This window comes from Chrysemys picta, chromosome 1, assembly GCF_011386835.1.
Source record: "Chrysemys picta bellii isolate R12L10 chromosome 1, ASM1138683v2, whole genome shotgun sequence".
Taxonomy (NCBI): domain Eukaryota; kingdom Metazoa; phylum Chordata; order Testudines; family Emydidae; genus Chrysemys; species Chrysemys picta.
The window spans coordinates 168,149,891-168,165,701 of record NC_088791.1 but is presented as its reverse complement, the minus strand read 5'-3'; the positions used below and the strand labels follow the sequence as shown (position 1 = coordinate 168,165,701).

At 45.5% G+C, this 15,811-nt stretch overlaps 1 protein-coding gene across 7 annotated transcripts in view; it reads right to left on the bottom strand.

Moving 5' to 3' along the window:
* ARL6 (ADP ribosylation factor like GTPase 6) overlaps positions 1-12,628 on the bottom strand; it is a 40,599-nt gene extending 27,971 nt beyond the window's left edge. For 4 of the 7 annotated variants that reach the window (XM_005283665.4, XM_065589231.1, XM_065589239.1 and 1 more), the window contains exons 1-3: positions 12,463-12,575; positions 7,427-7,576; positions 4,539-4,600 (exon numbers count right to left, since the gene is read on the bottom strand). In XM_005283665.4, coding sequence (XP_005283722.1) covers positions 4,539-4,600; positions 7,427-7,549 — 185 coding nt within the window. In that variant the 5' untranslated portion in view covers positions 7,550-7,576; positions 12,463-12,575. Of the gene's footprint in view, positions 1-4,538; positions 4,601-7,426; positions 7,577-12,462 lie in introns of all 7 variants that reach the window. The other 3 variants (XM_005283668.4, XM_065589235.1, XM_065589247.1) reach the window with 1 other exon arrangement.
* Positions 12,629-15,811: the final 3,183 nt, after the last annotated feature.

Here is a 15,811-nt window from a genome sequence, read left to right as displayed (position 1 = left end):
AAGAAAATCAGAGCAGGAAAGAGGCAAAATGAAGTCATCCCCAGAGTCTTTTACAGTCTTTGCCATGTGCCTGGAAATTTTCTGTTTCAAACAAAGTTCACAGCCCTGTCTATGGAAAGTTACTGGCACAAGAGGGAGTCCAGGGTCACATGAGTATATCACATGTCCTTACATGGCTTAATGACTCACAAGGGGTAGTGATTGGCCTACTGGAGCCTGAAGTATCTGCAGGAGGAGCCATCTGGGCAGAATGAGTTTCTTCTATGGCCCCCATTGTCTTTGATGGGCCATCAACACAAAGCTATCTACTTAAATTACTCCTGAGGGAATTCTGCACCAAAAAATTAAAAATTATGTGCACAATATTTTAAATTCTGCAAATTTTATTTGCCAATAAATAAATGTGGCTCCAGCATGGCAGTGGGGAGCACTGGCCACTGGCTGTATTGAGGTGGGAGATCGCCCTGAAGCCCCCACATCCCCCGGCACAGGGACTGCACCTGACCCTGACACAGTTCAAGAGCTGGGCCTGCCCCAGAAACATCCCTGCCCCTCTGTGCCAGGTGCAGGTGGGCAGGCTCAGCCCAGCAGGATCCAAGTGTGGAGGGACTTAGTGTGGGGGGAGTGGTTTCTGTGTGGGGCAATCTGGATGTGGGCGGCTCAGTGGGAGATCTGGATGCACAGGGGCTTGTTGGGGGTTTCCGGGTGCAGGGGCAATGGGACTCTACAGGGGATCCAAGTGAAGGTGGCTGGGGCTCAGCAGGGAGGGTCTGGGTGGCAGTCCAGGTGTAGCTGACTGGGGATCAGCGAGGTGGGGATCTGAGTGTGGGGAGCTTGTCTGAGGGGTCCAGGTGTAGAGGGTTAGGGCTTGTCAGGGTGAGGGTTCAATGGGCCTGCTTAACAGGAGAACCCCAGCTGCTGCCAAAGGGACACCGCATGCCGGGTTCCCATTCCCCCCTGCGATTCCCCTATCTCTTTTTCTTCTCCAGCCCCTGCCCTTCATTCCCACATTCCCCTCCCCTTGCCCTATTCCACCCTCTTCCTTCCCCACTACCTCTTCCCCCGCCCGCACCGTCCTTCATTTCCCCCACCCCCACTTCCCCAATCCCACCATGGGCACTCACTGTTGCACAGAAAACAGGAAGGCTCCCAGCACACAGAAGGGGAGCATGACTTTCACTAAGACTCAGGAGGCAGCCTTCAGCTGCAGAGTCAGTGGAGCCAAGACGCAACCTCCTTCAGCTGGGCAACTCTGCGCTTGCAGAAATGAGGGGGAGGCAGTGGCACGAAACCCTGTGTGCCCCCCCACCCATGCCTCGCCTCTGTTTGGAGGGGGGCAATCCCCCCCGAACTGTGCCAATGGTCACTCCCTCCCACCCCCAGGCTTCCCTGCCATTTTCTGCAGGGAAGCACAGGAATTCTGTAGGGAGGGGGGTGCGTTTTCTGCAGACATGCAGAATCCCCCCAGGAGTACTAGATATAAATCGTATCTGGTAGGTGGTGCCCAGGAATACAGCATATATGTAAGATGCCAGTATATAGTCAATATTTATAACTTCAGGTACAAAAATGATCCATGAATATAAACAGGATAATCACTCAGCAAATCATAACTTTTCCATTGACATCTTGCATGACATGCTTTGTACAAGATTTGCTGCAATTGTCTAACAGTGGCAATATTAATGATATGAATGGTCATATTTCAATCACACACCAATATCACCAAGATACCCCAGTGATTGGACAGCTCATGGATGAACAGTTGGCTCAAGCTTAATACACCTGAGAAAGACAGAAATGATGCCGGTAGGCAGAAGAAAACATTTTGAGGAATTTGCAGCCACAATGCAGTCTTCTTTGCTTGAAGGTGCTCATGCAGAATTCATTAATTTGGTCTGTAGTTTGAAAGAACTCTTGGATTCCTTGCTGATGCTAAGCTCTCACATAGCAGCTTTTGTGATGAATGCTTTCTATCATCTTCAGTTGATTAGGAGACTTCAATGCATCCTGGTGAACGATTTTCATGCCTTCATCAGTTCTCAGCCAGACTACAACAATGTGATAGTGCAGGGGTAGGCAACCTATGGCACGCGTGTCGAAGGCGGCACGTGAGCTGATTTTCAGAGGCACTCACACTGCTTGGGTCCTGGCCACCAGTCCGGGGGGCTCTGCATTTTAATTTAATTTTAAATGAAGCTTCTTAAACATTTTTAAAACCTTATTTACTTTACATAAAATAATAGTTTAGTTATTTATTATAGACTTATAGAAAGAGACCTTCTAAAAATGTTAAAATGCATTACTGGCACACAAAACCTTAAATTTGAGTGAATAAATGAAGACTCGGCACAGCACTTCTGAAAGGTTGCCAATCCCTGTGATAGTGATACACTAGGGCAGGGGTCAGCAACGTTTGGCACGCGGCTCGCCAGGGTAAGCACCCTGGCGGGCCGGGCCAGTTTTATTTACCTGCTGACGTGGCAGGTTCGGCCGATCGCGGCCCCCACTGGCCGCGGTTCGCCGTCCCGGGCCAATAGGGGCGTCGGGAAGCGGCGCGGGCGGGCGAGTGATGTGCTGGCCGCGGCTTCTCGCCACCCCCATTGGCCCGGGACGGCAAACCGCAGCCAGCGGGGGCCGCGATCGGCCGAACCTGCCGCATGAGCAGGTAAATAAAACTGGCCCGGCCCGCCAGGGTGCTTACCCTGGCGAGCCGCGTGCCAAACGTTGCCGACCCCTGCACTAGGGCATGAAGTCTTCAGCACTTAGGAAACTTTGATTAGTAAATACATTTCTCAGCGACACAGGCCACCATGAATACATCAAAGCTGTCCTCTGATCTCTACACTTGACTGTGGTCAACAACTAAGCTCCTCTGGCACAAGGGAACTTTCTACAATAAGAGCATATAAAGCTTATCTGTGCGGTAGACAGAACTTTCTCAGGGGCCAGTCTGAGACTGTGGAATGAAATCCTTCACAAACTAGGGACCATCACAAACCTCACCACCTTTCACTTTAAGTGCAAAGTGCATTTCTTTGTGCTTGCCTTCTCTAACATAAATACATACCACCACCACCACATATATTTAAGCAAAAATCCCAAAACAAAACAATAACCCTAAAGCCCTACCAAAACAAGACACTCCACTTCTCCACCTGGGAGAGGATGAGAGAACAAACACTACATGACTGATGTGCAGTCACATTGCTTAATGCACTGCTGGAAGGTACTCAGGTACTATGGTGATGAGCACAGTGTAAGAACCTAGCTATATAAGAAGATTCCAGGAATTGTCAGTGTATGTCATTCTGAAGCCTAACATGTCTGTTGAATCAGTGTGAAGTGACGGAAACAGCTACAAGCATGGTTGAGAGCTTTTTTTATTCAGAATATCATGAGGCTGAATCATCACTGGGTCTCACAGTCTGTTACAGCTCAGTAAGTTCTGAGCCATTTTACATATTTGGAGTGTATAGATACAGTAAGGCATGCATCTATTACTCCTGGGGAAATTCTGCACCATTAAAAATTCTGTGCACAATATTTTAAAATTCTGCATATTTTGTCAAAATAATACAATATAATCATGCCAGTTTCATTTATTTTGGCAATTTATTTCTGTAAGCAAGTACGTCTGTAACAATACAGACCAGACAGATTCCTTACTAGGCATATTAATACAGAACTGAAGAAAGCATTTTAAACACTCTTGTTATGTATGAAAATGTGATTGCCACTCTGCACCTCCCCTGCTAACCAACTTAAAAAGCAGATAAAGGACAGCAATACAGAAGGATGCATACTGTCCTCTCCTAGCAGTGGTCAAAGCATTGTGATTTGTAGGTGATACCAGGTGACCCAAAGCAATTACAAATATTACTCCCATCAATCCCAGTCCAAGCAAGAAACCTCATGAATTTCTTGCAGGTCTCCCAACCAATAGGCCACACTACTTTGAAGACTACCTGCACACCTTTTTCAAAATACTGAAAAGTTACATTAGGGGTTTTTCATTATTCTCTCATATTTTTTCAATTTTTTAAGACACACAAGTGGGGTGTGTTGAGGCAATTGCCTGTCTACTATCCTTCTTGAAACTGATGATTTCCCCCTCTTTTCCTGACTTTAAACAATGCAGCTTTCCTATTGTCAAGGCTACAGCCACCATTTTTCAGTTAATGAGAGAAGACTGAGATCCCTTCAAAGTATCTCAGTGATACTTCTTAACCTAGTACAGGTTAATATTCAGCGATTTGAGACATGTCTAAAGACTACACACACTGAATCGGTAGAGTCCCAGCCCTACTGATTCTATAAGTGAGGCCAGGAATCAAAGTCAAGTCTCTCATGCGGTACTGCAAAACATTATTGGCCTCTTCACACATTAGAGAGCAGCACTAGTACATACAACATATTATGATACAGCAACATGAGTGACTCAAATGACACTTCATTATGTCACCACACATCATCACGTTTGATTACATCACACTGAAAGAGAAAGACTAATTTTGTGTACACAAAAGTAATGTTACCTGGATGTCTTGAATTTTTCTATACTGAATCCTATTGTTGGAACTATGTCTTGAGTTTGAGCCTTAAAAAGAGAAAATTCATGTTTTACAACAAACTCATTAAGTTAGAAACACAGTTACTGAAATGTAACCATTTCTAAATTATTTATATTCCCACAAATTTTGTTGCAATATATAATATTCAGGAAACATTTGAGTAACACAGAAGACCTCTGGATGGACATGGCAGGTACTTAACATACTTTCCCAGGATTTCCTCGCTCTCGAGATCCAAGTTTTGGATTTTCTAGCAAAAAAATGGAGACCTTGTATTACCTATGGCCAAGGCTCGGGAGTGAGGATATTTCAGCCTTAATACTGAATTCCCTTACTTTTGCAACAAACTTTAAGTTATAGTTTTGGTACAGACTACATACTGACCAGAGCTAAGTAACATACTATCACAGAAAGTGATAGCTTTCTGGGTTGAAGAGTTACCAATGAGGTCAGAGTATAAAGGATCCAAGTATTTTTACCCTCTGGAGGTCACAGTTTCAACCCAAAGAGAAGTATATTATATCTCAACACTTTTAAATAGAAAGAGAGAGGACATATTGTCCTAATATTCTTTATCACAAGCTACAGCAGGAACCTATTTACGTTGGGAAGCAGTAGCTTGAATTTTTAGGTTCTTATGTTGACCTAGTTTTTAGTCAACTATCAGAGCACTTCAAAGAAAGTATCATGTTTACCAAAGAAGGAAAGGTTGGGACAAAACAGAGCACCACAGCTCAACAAAAAGCCTGGTTACCAGAGCAACTGTTCTGGAAAGTTAGTGCAATATGACAGAATCTTTCAGAAAAAATCAACAAGGTTGCAAAGAGTCCAGCTATTTGAGAAAATAGGAGGCTCTAAAATCTTATAAAAGATGTTTACAAGCAACTGGCTTTCCCCCACATATACACTAAAACTTGCTTAGTTTATTGATATTTAAAACCATTATGAAAAAAAAAGTTATTTTCACCACAAGTAGTAGTTTGGCCAGCAGTTTCCATCATTAAGAAGTCATGACTCTGCATTGAACACAGAAGGCACAACATGGGGGGAGGGATAACTCAGTGGTTTGAGCATTTGCCTGTTAAACCCAGGGTTGTGAGTTCAATCCTTGAGGGGGCCATTTAGGGAACCGGGATAAAAGTCTGTCTGGGGATTGGTCCTGCATTGAGCAGGACTAGATGGCCGCCTGAGGTTCCTTCTAACCCTGATATTCTATGATTCTAACTTTCCTTTAAGGATATCTTATACTAGAAATTACAGATGACTTCTTTGAATTTTATAACTAACCAGTGGAGAACAAAATTCTAGCTGGCAGGTAAAAAGGAGTTTTTTTTTTTTTTTTTTTTAAATGCCTCTCTCAAGCTCTCTTTCCAAGGTGACTGCTCAGCCTGAAATATATTCATTGGCTTTGTACTCTGATGATTAGCTGACAGTTCAGAGCAATTTGTCAGGTGAACTAATTCATTTATCAGAATTAGTAGTTTTCAGGGACTCTGATCTAATGAAGTTTGTTACATTTTAACAAATTAATAAAATAGTGTTATTGCATATTTTCACTTTACAATACATTCACAAATAACTACCATAATGTGATTGATGAAGTAAACAGGAGGAGACAGTTTCTACTTGCTTTACTCATATAATTAGCTTATCTATTTTAGGGTTTTCTATTGTGCCCATCACTGCCATATCTTGGTGCTAACTTCAAGACCTGACCCATACTCTGGATACTGCACTGTTTTGAGGCATATTATAAAAACAGATATTATAATAAGATCCCAAGGTCATCACTTTTGAGAACAAAGCCAGAAATATAATAATGAGCTGGTTGTGGTAGCTTGCATCTTGCTAAAAAGTAATTTTATAGATATCTAGTTTACATTTATAGATCCAATTACATTTTATCAGAAGCAAAATTACTGGAGCAAGAAACATTAGACTCTCAGTACCTTTATAAATTGCAACTTGATATGACATGCTTTTGCTAAAAAGTCTCCTCTAAGATATCAATCTTCATTTAAATATATAATAGGATATTAACAAACAAACTATGTTTAGTGATAGTTAAGGTTACATCAGGCTACACATAACCCACCAGAATCCTTGAATGCATGGAAATAAAATGGTGGGGAAAAGTCTCCAGTTTTCAATGCTATAGTCACTCCAAATGCCATTCAGTTCTATCGCCAAACTAGATCAAAGAGCAATATGTACTCTTCATCACACTCAGTTACACAAAACATCGATGGTGAACTCACACTCTCTTTTTAGCAATGGATTAGTACATCTGATGGTCACAGTCCATTAATTTGGAAAGTACCAATGCTGAATTCACCATAAAAGTTTTGCATTCTCACTCTTAATTTCCTAGTTATGTAGCACCATCTTTAATCATTAATAGTCTAAAACAAAGATAATGATGTTTACAGACAAGTGCTAGTTGCAGTAAAACTGTACTTGTCCCAAATCATTAAAGTTTCAAACTATAACATTTATTTCTTCAAAATAAAAACAGTTTCCACAGCCCACTTCTAATCTCGTCCATCATAAACCCTTCTTTATCCTGTGATCTGAGAAGACACTAGGCATATTAGTAGGTGGTGGTGGTGGTTGTTTTTTTAAATACAATTTAATATATATATATATATAAATAAATATAAGAGAGAGAGAGAGAGAGAGAGAGAAAGTGCGAGCGCGCCAGGTTTGCAAATGGACTGAAGCTTTTTTTTTTTTTTTGGTATTTGTATACATTATATTTTCTTAGCTTATAAACAGACCTTCACTTTTTTCCTCCATCAACTTTGCAATAACATTTGGTAATAGAGAGTTAGCAGTGAACTGAGGCTACTTACATTTGAAGGTTTAAGTTTATTAATGATAGTTGTTTTGCCACTATTGTCCAACCCAAGGCACAAAACATGAACCTCCTTCTTCTTCAGGCCAAGCCATCCTGCTAGCTTATCAAACAATCCCATGATTCTGATTCAATGCACAGAGACCACCTGTGATTCAGAAGAATAGAAAAGGAAATCACTATTTAAAATGGTTACGGTACCAGAGGTCTAGCACAGTTGGTAGCCATGTGGGTCAGAAGTCCTCAGGCTTTTAAGAGGACAATATGAAAAAGACTCTATACAAGCAGTGTCACGGCAGGTTTGGTTAATACAGAAAGTAAATAGAGTGTAAGCTGATTACTGGGAAGAAGCCTGACACAAAAGTAGATTGTGCTTCTATAGACAGTGTTATAAGTAGCCAATGTCCTTGTCAGTATTGCTAGCCAACAAATCATTAGTCAAACTGTTCTAATGATACAAATGCCAACAAGACTGTAGCTCTTCATTATCTTTTACTAAACTTCCCCAATGAGATTTATATAATATTTTAAACGATCAGAAGTCCAGCCAGTCATCACAATTTACATCATAAAATCTTCATGTTGTAATTTTGCAAAACAACATTTGCCTTTTCACACACCTACTGTAAGGTTATTGAAACCAAAACTGTAAATAAAGTATGATTAACTGAAACTATAACTGAAATGAGTTCTTTATGATGGTATTAAGAACTGTACATTAGGAAATAATTAACTGTAAACAGAAACTGATTATGACGGATTAGTCAGAGATGTAGCCAGACACCATAACACACTGCTACTTGTTAGAGGGAAGCCAAATTGTTACTTAGGCCCAGAAAATATCTTTGTTCAGCAGTAGGGGACTAAAAGGAGCTTGTGTTGTGAATTCTCTTACAGCATCTGCTTGGACATACTGCATATAGAAAATTAAGAACTGGCAGTCCTTGAAAGCTACAATCAGGGAATAATTTCAACATGTGATAATTGACATTGCACGTCTGTGGCACTCTAATAAAACATACATAATGCCAGAAGAATTTTCAGGAGGAAAAAAAATTTCCACCCTGTATAGAGAACAGAACTATACACAACTCAGTTCCAGACACTGTTGGTGAATTTAGATTACCAAGAAACTTTCTGGAGGCTGGGAGAAGGAGGAAAGGAAAGCGGATAAAAACTATTCAATCCCATTAGCTTAACAACTCCTTACAATATGAAAACCAAGATTGAACATTTAACTATTAAATTATTCTAAACACATTTAAAAGAAAATTACAGTTATTTTACCCACCACATTAGCTTAAAGTACGCATTGCAAGAAGTGGCAGTAGTAGAAAGTCTACTTAGAACAGATTTATAATTTCTATTATGTACTGTGTCTGAAACACACTGCTTCGGGAATTCTACTAATATATTCAGTAGCTATATGTTCAGCAGCATGTGTCTTGATTAAGTTGCTACCGAAGTAGTTTAAGTTATTTGCTATTGGTAGTATTTCCTTTACAAACAGGAGTTTGTCAATGAACTGCTATAACTGGTTAATTTTCATTTTTTTTCTAGCTCTTCTTGATTCTGTTTGGTACAATAAAAGCTTTTTACATTCTGGATACAAACGTAAAGCTTGTACTTTGCAAAAATGAACCCAAGAATCCTGTTCTCCAAAACATGCCATTTTGTTGTCTGCACAAGAGATTTGCCAGTATTCTGAAAGAGTAGCCAAAGAGAAAAGATACTTTCTGTTGAAAATTCTATAGTAAAGTACAATGACAAAGACTCTTTTTTTCTCTTTTAGCTGACTTGGTCACTTGTGATAGTTTGATGATAAAAAAAGAGTCACTCCGATGTTGGCAGAATGAGCAAAGAACATAAATGCTACAAAGGTACACACTTCTCTTTTGAGCGGATGATGTTCTAGAAAACTGAAAACTTACCTTTACTAAAACCTACAATAGTGATCTTAATGTAACACAGAAGTTATACTGTATGTTTATTTTTTAAGAGCATGAAAAGTCAAGTTTTCAACACCAACATAAACTCATCCACATTACACACATCAGGCATATTTAATGGTCAAATATATCAACATGAATATTAATCAAAGAACATATTTAACAAGAAAATACAGGAACAGAATATACTATATGTAGGCAATGCTGCTCAATTAACATTGCTGTTAGGAACTTCACTTCTGCACTTTTTTTTTTTTTTAAAGTGATTTCACCTGGGCTGCTCTATTGTGGCAACAGCTATTTTATTATAAATATTATTGTTTAGCAGCATAATAGTGTCATTGCTTAATATTAGGTATAAATTTATAAAATGAGATTAGGATTATTTAAATGCCAACAGTGGGGATTGGGTGCCAGCTTTACAGCAGCAGCAGACAGGTTTCTGCAAGGCTGGGTTAACAAAGGTTTTAACTTCACCAACAGAAAAAGAAAAAAAGTTACTGTTTTAAGAAAGTCAAGCATTTGCAAGATATGTAGGACACAGAAAAAAATGCTGTTAGTGCCCGAATCTAAGAAGCTAGTATTTTTTGTCATTATTATTTTTCCTCCCTAAACATTAAGCCAGTTTGTTTGAAAGACAGCATTGTGTGTGTGTGTGTGTGCGCGCATGTGTGTTTCAATAAAGCACTTACAGGCTAATTCATGGAAAGAGTCCTAGCAGTGGCCTAGAAATTCCACCCATCTACCTCAATAGGTGGGGGAACTTGATGGTGCTGGCAGTGAAAGACGACAGCCCCAGCCATGAGGAAGGGAGACACTAGCAGCGTCTTAGAAGCAGATCCCATATACTTGCTTAAACCCACTGGTCCATGTAGGCAGGAAATATGCAGAGTGATGACACAAAGGAGAGAGGGGCTTCAGAAGACTGCAAAAGTCTTAGACGCCAGATGAGCATATTCTCAAGCAATTTCTGAACTGCTTAAAACTTTATTTTCTATCCCACTAAAGCAGGGGTGGGCAAACTTTTTGGCCTGAGGGCTGAATCGGGTTTCATAAATTGTATGGAGGGCCGGTTAGAGGAGAGGGTCATGGCCCAGCCCCCACCTCCTATCTGTCCCTCCCTGGACTCCTGCCCCATCCAACCCCCCCTGTTCCCTGACAGCCCCTCTGGGACCCCCGCCCCATCCACACACCCCTGTCCCCGGACCCCCAGCGCCCCATGCAACCCCTCCTCATTCCTGATGGCCCCCACAGGACCCCTACCCTATCCAACCACCCCTTCTCCCTGTCCCCTGATTGCCCCCGGAACCCCTGCCCGACTGCCCCCTGCCGCCCCATCCAAACCCCCCTCCTTCCTGACTGCCCCCCAGGACCCCTGCCCCCATTCAACCCCATTTTCCCCCCCCCCCCCGACCACCATCCACATCCCCGCCCCCTGACCACCACCCAGAACTCCCATGCCCTCTATCCAACCCCCACTGCTCCCTGCCCCCTTACCCTGCTGCCTGGAGCACCAGTGGCGGGCAGCGCTACAGCCACACCACCCAGCTGGAGCCGGGCCACACCGCCGCCGCCGCAACCATGCAGCACAGAGACCGGGCCAGGCTCTGCAGCTGCGCTGCCCCAGGAGCTCACAGCCCCGCCGCGCAGAGCATTGCGCCGGCTGCGGAGCGAGCGAGATGAGGCTGCGGGGGAGGGAGAATAGCAGGGGAGGGGCCGGGGGCTAGCCTCCGGGGCCAGGAGCTCAGGGGCTGGGCAGGACAGTCCCACGGGCCGTAGTTTGCCCACCCCTGCACTAAAGCAAACAAGTGGACATGAAGTACACAATCCTAATGAGATTTTTATACTTACCCAGTTTCAAACTGAGGCTATTTTTTCTAGCAGCATTCCATAAATAACAGTTTATAATTTTATTAAAGAACAAATACAGAAAAAATGTGTGTCCTGAGCGCACGGCATCCCCGCTCCTCCCCCTCCCTCCCAGAAAGTCCTAAGTGCCACCATACAGCGGTTAGGCCGTAGGTGGGAAGCGCTGGGAAGGAGGGGGAGGAGCAAGGACATGGCATGCTCGGGGGGGAGGGGGGGGAGAGAATGAGGCAAGGAGGGGGGAGCTTGGCTGCCAGTGGGTGCAGGGCACCCGCTAATTTTTCCCTATGGGTGCTCCAGCCCTAGAGCATCCACGGAGTTGGTGCCTATGTATGGTACGATGAGAAGAGAATTTTTTCCCAGGTGTCTGGTTGGTGGGTCTTGCCCACGTGCTCAGGGTCCAACTGATCACTATATTTGGGAGTCAGGAACAAATTTTCCCTCAGGTCAGGCTGGCAGGGAGCTGTGGGGGGTTTCACCTTCCTCTGCAGCACGGATCACTTGTAGGTTTAAATTAATGTAAATGGTGGAGTCTCTATAACTTGAAGATTTCAAATCATGATTTGATGCCTTCAATAACTGAGCCAGAGGTTGTGGGTTTATTACAGGAGTGGGTGGCTAGATTCTGTGGCCTGCAATGTGCAAGAGGTCAGACTAGATGATGTCGCGCAGCTTTAAAGTTTGAGTCTATAAACTAACTTCACTAGCATTTGTGAACCCCAGATACCATAGTGCCAAAGAAAACCATACCAGGGTATTAATCGTTCTGGCGGGGGAGGGAGGACGGGGGAGCTGCACACTGCCGTGAATAAGCGGGGTGGGGGGGGGGGGAGGTGAGGGTCAGACATTGACTAATGAGCAGAAAACAAAATACTGAGGAGCTGCTGGCTCAGGGGGCCCGGGCGCGCTCTGAGCCAGGCCAGACCCTGCGGCGGGGCACCGGGGCACACTTGCCGAGGCCAGCGCAGCTCAGTGCACCGGGACAGGACCCCCAGTTCCCGCTTTGCCCGCAACGGGGAACCAGCATCACCCGGGGCTCCGACCCCCGCGACAAGCGGCGCGGGACCGGCTGCAGCTCGCACACCCGGCTCCGGCCGCGGCGGGCAGAGGGGGCAGGAACGGGGACACCGCCCCCCCGGGCCGCGCCCAGCAGCCTCCTGCCCCCGCCCCTAGGCCGGGAGCTCAGCTGTGTCTCACCCCTACGGCGCCTCGCACTCACCGCGGCCTCCCCACCCGCGCGCACCGAGACCCGCCGCCGCTCGCCGGCCCCGGCCCCACCAACAGTCACCGCCTGCGTTGTTACCTAGGAGACCACGCCGCCGCCGCGTGCAGTCCTGACGCGACTCCGCCCTCTTCCAAGCCCCACCCCGCACGTGATTGCCCCGCCCCCTCCTCCAGTCCGACGGGCGTAAACTCCTTCCCCTCCGGCGCTAGCTCCGCCCCCTCCAATCCGCCATCCGGTAGCTCCGCCCCCTCCGCCTTGTCCCCGACGCCGCTGCGCTGTGCTGTGCTGAGAGGCCAGACCTGTAGGTTCCGAGCTCCGCAGCACAAAGTGAATCCCAGCGACTCCGGCCCTGCCGCAGCAGCTCCCAGCCCAGGGGCTACATGTGCTGCTGCTGGTGTCAGGCTCATCGTCCACGTTTTGCAGGAGAGCCAGGCATGGGGAAAGGCGGACAGTTGCTTCCCCCGCCAGACTTTTTTAGCGGTCTGGATGCTCCATTATGTCCCACACCTTGCCCAACTGTGGACACCGGCACTAGGAAAGCTAACTTCCCCGACCCTGTCTCCTGACTCTTTCAGAAATGATGCAACTGGAGACAGCCCTTCCCAATCCCTTCCGCCCCTCCACTCACCAAAAAAAACCCCAAAACTCAGATTTGAACCAACTCTTGACTGGGAGGAGTTTCAAAATCTGCCTCTGAATATTCCACTTTAGGGTTATCATTATTGTGGAAACTGAGGCCCAGAGAGATTACGTGATTTACCCACGATCACACAGAGAGGCTAAATTGAGGATCAAGAAAGCTATAAATCTAGCTGCTCAGATACAGCTGTAATATTGGCGCATGTTTCAGGTACTTAAAAACAGGGCAGGTGTACTCTCTCTCCCCTTTCCTGGCCTGCAGGAAAAATGGATCTGGTGTGAGTATTCAGCCATTACTAAGGGAAAGGGAAATCAATGATACAAGTTTTGCATTTATTTCTGAACATGGCAAGGGTTATGGTCATTTTTAATCTTTTATGTGAGTGAATTCCAAAGTCCAAAGCAGGCACCTGTGAAAGTTCTTTCCCACACTCACCTTCACCTCCCTAGTCAAAATTTCCATGGTTCCAGTGGAACACACAGCTGTTATGGAAGCTTATGGCTGGAGAAGGAGCAAGCAGTAGGCTTTGAATATAAGAGGAGGAACTTTTAATTGAACTGTTTCATCAGTAGAGAGCCTAGTACAGAGAGCAGAGCACTGGGGGAAGTGGCGATAGTAACCCAAGTTCCCAAGAAGACAAACTGTAGCACATAATAGTGGATGAAAAGTCTTAAACCATTGAGGGCCTATCTCAGGGGTGGGCAAACTTTTGGCCTGAGGGCCACATCGGGCTTCCGAAATTGTACTGAGGGCCTGTTAGTGGAGGCTGTGCCTCCCCAAACAGCCAGGCGTGCTGTGGCCCCCGACTCCTATCCGACCTCCCCTGATTCTCGCCCCCCTGATGTCCCCCTGAGGATTCCTGCCCCTCCAATCCCCCTGTTCCCTGTCCCCTGACGGCGCCCCTGGGGCCCTTGCCCCATCCATCCCTCCCTCCAGGGCCGGCTCCAGTTTTTTTGCCGCCCCAAGCAGCGAAGTGGAAAAAAAAAAAATAAAGCCGCGATTGGCAGCAGCTCTACCACGCCTCTTCATTCTTCGGCGGCAATTCGGCAGCGGGTCCTTCCCTCTGAGAGGCACTGATGGACCCGCCCACTTCCCGGTTCACCAATACGGCCAAATTGCCACCAAAGACCCGGACGTGCCCCCCCTTTCCATTGGCCACCCCAAGCACCTGCTTCCTTCGCTTGTGCCTGGAGCCGGCCCTGCCTCCCTCCCTGTCCCCTGACCGCCCCCGACTGCCCCCTGCCGCCCCATCCAACCCCTCCTCTCCTTCCTGACTGCCCCCTGTTCCCCGCCCCCTGACCGCCCCACCCCCTATTCACACCCCCGCCCCCTGACCACCACCCCAAACTCCCCTGCCCTCTATCCAACCCCACCCCCCATCTTCCTGCCCCCTCACCGCACTGCCGGGAGCACCGATGGCTGGTGGTGCTACAGCCGCGCCACCCAGAGCACCAGGACAGGCAGCCATGCTGCCTGGCTGGAGCCAGCCACGCCACCGTGCAGCACAGAGCACCAGGTCAGGCTGCGGTTCTGCAGCTGCGCTGCCCGGCAAGAGCTCACAGCCGGTGGTACAGTGAGCTGAAGCTGTAGGGGAGGGGGAACAGCAGGGAGGGGCCAGGGGCTAGCCTCCCAGGTCAGGAGCTCAGGGGCCGGGCAGGAGGGTCCCATAGGCCAGATGTGGCCCGCGGGCCATAGTTTGCCCACCTCTGGTCTATCTACTATGGTGAATAGAGTTCTAGAAGAAGGTAGATTGATTATGCTAGACACAGCAATGGAAGGATATTGTTATTTTGTATGTGTATTGCATTAGTGCCTAAAAAATTCTTTCTTTCTATGAAAGCTGAAATTCTCCCAAAATCACTTGACTCAAGAAGCTGAGGCTTTAAGAAAAACACCAGTGATTATGAATCTCGTGACAAAACTGCAAGAGTTGGCAACAGCATGCAAGTTACTCAGCATGTGAAATAAGTCTGATTGTAAGAGAAAAATTTTGTACTGCATTTAAGGCATTATGAAGAAAAAGCCTGCTCAAACTTTTAGATTTTAAACTTTTTTGGACTGGGATTAAGTATTTTGTTTAGCACTTTTTTCCTGTTGTAAAGTACAATGTATAGCTGTGGCATTATGTGAATAATAAAACAATAATAACGAATATGTGTTAGAAACCTGCTGCCATGTGCGATTGGAAAGTCAAGTTTCTACTGCCATTTCAGAAAAGGAGTTGCAAGTAGCATTTTTCAGTGAAGACCAATGCTCACAGACCCAGTTTATGGAGACTGAATGAAACTACAGAGCTTTAATAACAAATTTTAAAAGTGTTCCGATTCAGATAAACTGTGTTTCTTTTGCAGGAGACAGTGCTGTTATGTATACGGGATCAGATCCTGATGTCTTCTGCAGTTTGGGGATTATCACAGTATGTATAGTTCTTTAACAACATAATCAATTGCATGTGCATTTTGTGAAGACATTTATCAGAGCACAGAATCTACAGTAACGTGTATACAAGAGTCCACACTGATTAGGAACCCCCCTGCTGTAAAAGACCACCTAGAGCATCCCAAAAATTAGAATACAATGTGATCCACCTTGTACACCACTCTGTGATAAGCAATTGATTTTTTGCCTGGTCACATATGAGAAGTTTTACTGTATATTATATGCACAAGTTAAGGTAAAACAAAAAGCATGAACTCAGAAATA